This window comes from Hordeum vulgare, chromosome 1H, assembly GCF_904849725.1.
Source record: "Hordeum vulgare subsp. vulgare chromosome 1H, MorexV3_pseudomolecules_assembly, whole genome shotgun sequence".
NCBI lineage: Eukaryota > Viridiplantae > Streptophyta > Magnoliopsida > Poales > Poaceae > Hordeum > Hordeum vulgare.
Window position 1 is genome coordinate 20,738,835 of NC_058518.1, and position 6,737 is coordinate 20,745,571.

The window sequence follows — 6,737 nt, forward strand, 5'->3', positions numbered from 1 at the left end:
GAACTGACAAACACGCATCACAATCATATTACCACCTAACTTACAAACATCAACAAGTGATGCGCAGAGTTATTAAAATACCAATCAATCAGTAAAATATATGGTAGCTAGCCTCTTCAGCTCTTCTTGTGGACCTGTCATTTATCTACGTATTACAAATTGCAAATGGCCTCAGCTAGTTTATCGGTCAGCATTGTGGCAGGTCTTTAGGCGGCGCTGGCAAAGATGCATCTGGCGTGGGGCCGTCCTGAACCTCGAACACCATTCCCAAACCGAGATCGAGATGAGCCTCGAAATGACAGTGCATGTACCACATCCCTGCATTTAACATACACAAATTTTGTTAGGTTTCTCAAGCTCAAACCTTCGTAGCAAGCTAACAACATCGAAATCACATCATGATTATTCCAACTTTCTAAGGAAATGATAAATAGTAGGAATATATATATTTCATGTATCCTTGTACCGGGATTGTCGGCGACGAAGCGGATGACGGCCCAACCACCGGTGGGGACGAGGACGGTGTTTCGCTCCTGCGGGTTAACGAGGTTGAACTGCGGCGCCGCGGTGGTCGGGTTGTAGTTTCCGAAGCCCTGTGCTAGGACGAAGAAGTTGAAGCCGTGGAGGTGCATGGGGTGGCTCTCCTTGGCGATGAGCCGCGTGTTCTGGAGCACCATCTCCACCGTCTCGTTGTACCGGAGCGTCCTCACCTTGGTCGACTTGGTCGTGTACTGCATCGTGGCGTTGTCGCTCGCGTCGGCCGTGTAGTCGAAGACGACCGGCGGCCGGTCGGGGAAGTCCCGCGTGTACACGCCGGCGGTGACGTTGTTGTAGTGGGCCTCGAGCATGGACGTGCTCCTCGGCGGCATGAAGGACGCGTTGTTCATGCTCGACGCGAACACGGTGCTGCTCCGGTTGCACAGCGTCTGCTCCGGCTGGCAGTCGGCCACGCCCATCCCGACGGTGACGAACATGCGCGTGTCCACTGCCAGCGGCACGGTCGGCTTGCCAGGGAGCACCAGCGCCGTGAGGTTGGAGAGGAACCTGTGCGCCGTGTCCGTGTCCTTGAACTCCGGCAGCTCCGGCAGCCAGGTCGTCGTTGTGTTCGGTCCGCCGGCGTACTCTAGCACGGCCGTCGCGAAAGTCTTGCTGAATGGCGGCCCCGACGGTATCCCGCTGTCGTAGGGGGACGCCGCCATGTAGTAGCGCCCGGCGGCGGCGTCCGCGACCATGAGAGCGTCCACGGTCTGCCCCGGCCCGACCACCACCACCTCCGTCTTGTACGGCGTGGTGTAGCACGCGTCCGCCGCCACCACGGTGAAGGTGTGGTTCGCCACCTTGAAGAAGAGAGGCGTGTTGAGCGCAGCGTTGATGATGCGGAGCAGGTACGTCTCATTCTTCCTCACCTCAAACATGTGCGTCTCTGCACGCAAACCCAAAATTCGACAAAATTACATCCCTTCCGATTCTGAATCAATTGAATTCAAGGTTTGTTCTATGTGAAACATGTGCGTACACGGTATACAAGTTTGACTAAAATTTCTACAAAAATATACTGAAATTTATAGCATTAAATATTTGTATATAGTATATGCGAATAAACTTTAGAACCGACTCTAATGAATCAAACTTGATGGTTCAAATGTTGATTTTTTTTTTGAAAGGGAGGAACGAAGACCCTAAACCCTAAACCCTAAGCCCCAGGCCTCTCTGGTCTAAACGTTGATGTTTTTATTTTCTATAAATTTGATGAAGGTTAAAGAAATTTGACTTAGGAAAAAGATATAACTTCAATTAAACACACCATCAATTAATACAGATATTTTAAAGAACAATCTTAGGCAGATGAAGGTTAGCTGACACATACGATTTGGGGCGGAGCAGTTGTAAAAGTCTCCCGGCTTGCCGTTGATGGTGTAGGCGTCGGCTGGCCCCGCCGGGATTCCGGTGAGGAGCGCCATCTGCTGCAGGTCGAATACATTGGCGTTCCACCATTCCCCGAACATGATGATCTCTTCCCTGTCGGGCTTGGCAAAGGGGTAGGCATTGGCGCCGCCGCGGGGCAGGATGATGAGCGCTCCGTAGACGGTGGCTCGAAGGAAGGAGAAGTGGGCGTGCCACCACAACGTGCCCTCCTGCCCGGTGACATTGAACCTATATGTGTAGTTGCCGCCTGGTTGGACAGGGCACTGCGTGACCATCGCCGGCCCGTCTGCCCACTGACTGCCGCGCTGGAATATGCCATGCCTGCAATAGGTTGACATTTTCATACCAATCGAAAAATTAAGTACTCCCTCCGTTTCAAAATAAATGTATCAAGCTCAGTACAATTTTATACTAGATCTAGTACAAAGTTGAAACACTTATTTTGGGACCGAGGGAGTAGATTATGATTCTTTTTGTTTGTAATAATGACTTATGACGATTTGGTTCGTCATGTGAAAAAACGTTAACAATTACTCCCTCCGTACGGAAATACTTGTCCTACAAAATAGATGTATCTAGACTTATTTTAGTTATAGATACATCCATTTTGTACATTTCTAGGACAAGTATTTCCGGACGGAGGAAGTACAATACTCCCTCCGGTCCTTTTTAGTCTGCATATTAGCTTTGTCCGAAGTCAAAGTATCTCAACTTTGACCAAATTTATAGAAACATGTATCAACATTCACAATGTCAAATTGATATTGTTAGATTCATTGTGAAAGGTAGTTTCATGATATGTATATTTGGTATTGTAGATGTTGATATTTTTCAATACATATGTGGTCAAACTTTGTAAAGTTTGACTTGACCCAAATCTAATATGCAGAGTAAAAAGGACCGGAGGGAGTACTAAATAAATCTAATATGACATTTCCAGATGGATGGATTTCTTTGATCAAATTCCACAATGTTTGATCTAAAAGGACGTATTTTTAAGATATATACTAAGTAATACTCTCTCCGTTCCAAAATAACTGTCTCAAACTTAATACAACTTTGTATTAGAGCTAGTACAAAGTTGAGACACTTATTTTGGGACGGAGTGAGTACTATTGATTACCAGTGGATTGTCATGCCATATGGCGATTCATTGACGAGGTGTACGACCACCGTGTCACCCTCGCTAACCCGAATCGTCGGACCCGGTAGCTGGCCATTCACCGCCGTGATGATCCTGTCCGGCTGGCAGAGCTGGCTAATGGAGAGGTTCCCGACCTGATGAGTGATATCAAATATTTATTACATGGAAGGTTACCAGCAAATAGACCGAAACTTTCAAGTACAGGGGGCTAACAGACACTCGACATATTTGATGTATATATTACTTCCTCTGTTCGAAAATACTTGTCATAAAAATAAATATATCTAAACTTATAAATTTTAGTTATAGATATATTCGTTGTATCTATTTTTAACACAAGTATTTTCGGATACTCCGCAGTGACGACTTATGACAATTCTTGTCCTGTTTAGGAGATAATGCATTAGTGTGGCAATGCAACAAATATTTATCTTATTTTATTATTTTCTCCCAAGCTAACAGTCTTGCACCACATTTCAAGATGATGTGACGGCGGACCACGTGGACAGCTTGAACCTGTGTTTGGTATGTACGTATTCAACGTGGCGCACGACCAGTTTGGCATAATTAAATTGACACAAAATTTGTAGGATTCGATTGAATCCTATGAAATATGAGATAGTCTGGCATCAATTTACCCTACTTTATAATTTTCGCCAAAACTGAAAATTATGTACCACGTGTCAGGATGATGTGATTGTTGACTAGATGGACAACTTGAACTCGTGTTTCTTATAGACGAATTCAACGTTCTGCATGAGCAACATAATTTAACACAAATTCATAAACTCGATTGAATTTAATGTAGTATGAGATAATTTAACATTAATATATAAGTGGTTGGAACCTATGGGCGTCATGACTAGAAGGTAAAATATGTTCCTTTTTTTCAGAAATAAGAATTGGCATGTGTCATATTTACATTCAAGCTGTTCATGATTCAACCAAAATGATGCTCTACTGCATATCAGGTGTGAAGAAAAACTGTTTTGCTAAGTCTTGGTCGACTGAAACTTCGTTATCTTTCATTTGATGTTATATTCCTTAGATCTTGAATGAAGATTCATAAAAAAAAAAATAGTTCTTTTCTTTTTCTTACTTACGTACTATATCACTTGGCTGGAACTTGATTAAGTGTCGGTGGACTAAACACCTAGCCACGCCCTAAGAAAAAATAAAGATGACATACATAAATAAAAATATATATGTACATATAATACCATCCATTATGAGAAGTCTAAGCTGACATATAATCTAACACGATTAGACAAAACGATGAGCTTGGAAACCCCATATTATTTTCAAATACTATATATAGATTTCATTGTTTACACCGTAAAAATGACTTATAACTACTTTGTCCTACTCAGAACATATTGCATTATTGTAACGATGGGGACCTTATTTGTCCTATTTTATTTCTTTACAAATCTGAAAAATCTTGAACCACATATCAAAATGATGTGACAGCTTTCCTGTGACAGAATGATGTGACAGCTGACTAGATGGATATATTGAGCATGCGTTCGTTATAGACGTATTCAATGCGGCGCATGCACAGTTTGACAATAAATTGACACAAAATTCGTAGGGATTGGATTGAAATATGATGAAATAGTCCGCCATCACTTTACCCTATTTTATTATTCTCTCCAAAACAGACAATCATGCACCACATGTTAGGATGGTGTCACAGCTGACTATATGGACAACTGAAACCCATTTTTGTTACAGACGTATTCAACACGTGGCATGAGCTGTTTGGCATAACTCAACACAAAATTCCTAGGACTTGATCGAATTCAATTAAGTATGAGATAATTTGGCATCAATTCATCTTTGCTACCTCCGTCACAGTTTAAAAGGCACGCAGGTGTACCTAGGTCGTCAATTTGACTTATATAAAATCTATTGTTTAATATAAAAATTATATCATTAGAAAATAGAACATCTAAAGTTTTTAATGATATATTTTTTATAATATATGCTTATCATTAAGTTGATCAAACTGACAATCTAGATACACGCGTCGGACTTATAAACTGAGATGGAGGTAGAATATTTGAGATTAATTCATAGGACTAGAAGGTAAAAAAAAATCCACAAATAATAATTGGCATGTGTCATCGTAACAATCCAGTTGTTGTTCCAACGAAAATAAACAAATAGGAGTAAACAAAAGATGGCATGGCGGCTAGGTGCAATATATATAGTTGTTGATCCAATCCATCTGTTTGGTTAGGTGCAAAATTAAACATAAACTAGCAGTAAGCATATTAAAGATGGCATCCATTCATATCAATTGTCAAGAACAGAAATACAAATGGTATGCATATATACCTTATGTCCTAATAAATAAAAATGCATATGCACGATGTGCTTGGAAACTATTCATGGGAAGGGAAGAACAGAACTGTATGCACATACTACGGGAAGAAATGCTGACTTACATTGAAGGTGTGCTCCACAATGGCAGCGTGAGCACCTGAAGCAACCAACGCTAGAGCAAGCGGCAGAAGAAACGACCACGACCTCGCCATGTCCTTACCTGTATCCATGCCGCAAGGAAGGGCGGAGCAGAAGATTTGATTGATTTGTGCAGTTAGTATGTCGTTATATAGAGAGAGGTGAGAGATGTTCGGCTGACCAGTTTGCATTTTCAAACACAAACGGTATTTGGGTGCTGAAAAGAGAGAAAGAGGGACGTTTTGAATAGCTTCAAAAGTCCCCTTTTTTCGAGTAAAACGTTCAGAAAGTCTTATTTGTGCGTCAGGGTACTATACTGTGGAGTACGACCAGACCATAATAAGTGGATAGAGTGTCCAAGTTGGTTAAGTTACTGCATATGCAGGCTAGTTTTATTCCAGTGCAAGTTGAAGAACCAATTACCATGTGTTAGTAAAATAAAAAAGGCTAAGCTTGTGTGCTTGTTTAGGAAGTGTTAACTGTCAAGGAGAGTAGTTACATCAGGCCACTCAGCTCCTCTTAAAACACACACGTTTGCATTTATATCACAATGGAGTACTGCAGTGTGTTATCTTTCCTGACAGCGATCAGTCTTGGTTACTTGATGAGATGGAACTTACTTTCTTTATCAGGTAAATGTTGAACTTACTTTTCCAGGGTTTGACTAGGAGAAATAACAAGGCAATGCGCTGCTACAAGCTAGAGCTTGCTTGTCATCGACGTCTACTATGACTTCTTATCATGATCCAAAAAGGTCCTTGATTTCAAATATATTGTGATATTTTAAAGAAAAGTATATTGTCTTTATTCCATCCAAATATACAATGTTTCTCCATATATAACTATTAGGACATATGCCCGTGCGTTGTAATGGGAAAAAATTAATGTATATTTACAAGCACAACACGTCATACTCTGCTATGAAAAAAACGTTGGTTACCTCATGACCAAAACGACCATCGATACAGCACTACATCCAGACGGTGTCACCACCTACAGGAAGGTGCACTTCAAAGTCTTGAAGAAACGTGGGGATTATGTTACTCTATTTGTGAGGCATTATTAGACTCGTGGATCACTTAGCCTTAGCCCCATATTAATCATGAAATGAGCCTTAGCGTCAATGGTAAGGATGTCTCCAATGTGAGGATGTGACGTGGTTGCTCCCGAGCCCAGATCCTCCCACCAATGAATAGTAAAA

At 41.8% G+C, this 6,737-nt stretch overlaps 1 protein-coding gene across 1 annotated transcript; it reads right to left on the bottom strand.

Annotated features, from left to right (window-relative positions):
- Positions 1-5,691, bottom strand: LOC123405087 (laccase-25-like). Its single transcript, XM_045098928.1, has 5 exons — positions 5,521-5,691; positions 3,050-3,204; positions 1,868-2,247; positions 467-1,423; positions 1-318 (listed from the first exon to the last, which is right to left on the bottom strand). Exons 1-5 carry the CDS (start codon positions 5,626-5,628, stop codon positions 188-190), a joined length of 1,731 nt encoding a protein of 576 aa, XP_044954863.1. The 5' UTR covers positions 5,629-5,691; the 3' UTR covers positions 1-187.
- Between the last annotated feature and the right edge of the window lie 1,046 nt (positions 5,692-6,737).

Excerpts from the sequence above, each read along its gene's own strand:
- LOC123405087 (XM_045098928.1), bottom strand. The coding sequence starts at position 5,628 with ATGGATACAGGTAAGGACATGGCGAGGTCGTGGTCGTTTCTTCTGCCG. Across the intron at positions 3,205-5,520 it reads TTGTGGAGCACACCTTCAAT|GTCGGGAACCTCTCCATTAG; the intron begins GTAAGTCAGCAT and ends ATCACTCATCAG. Across the intron at positions 2,248-3,049 it reads TATGGCATGACAATCCACTG|GCATGGCATATTCCAGCGCG; the intron begins GTAATCAATAGT and ends AACCTATTGCAG.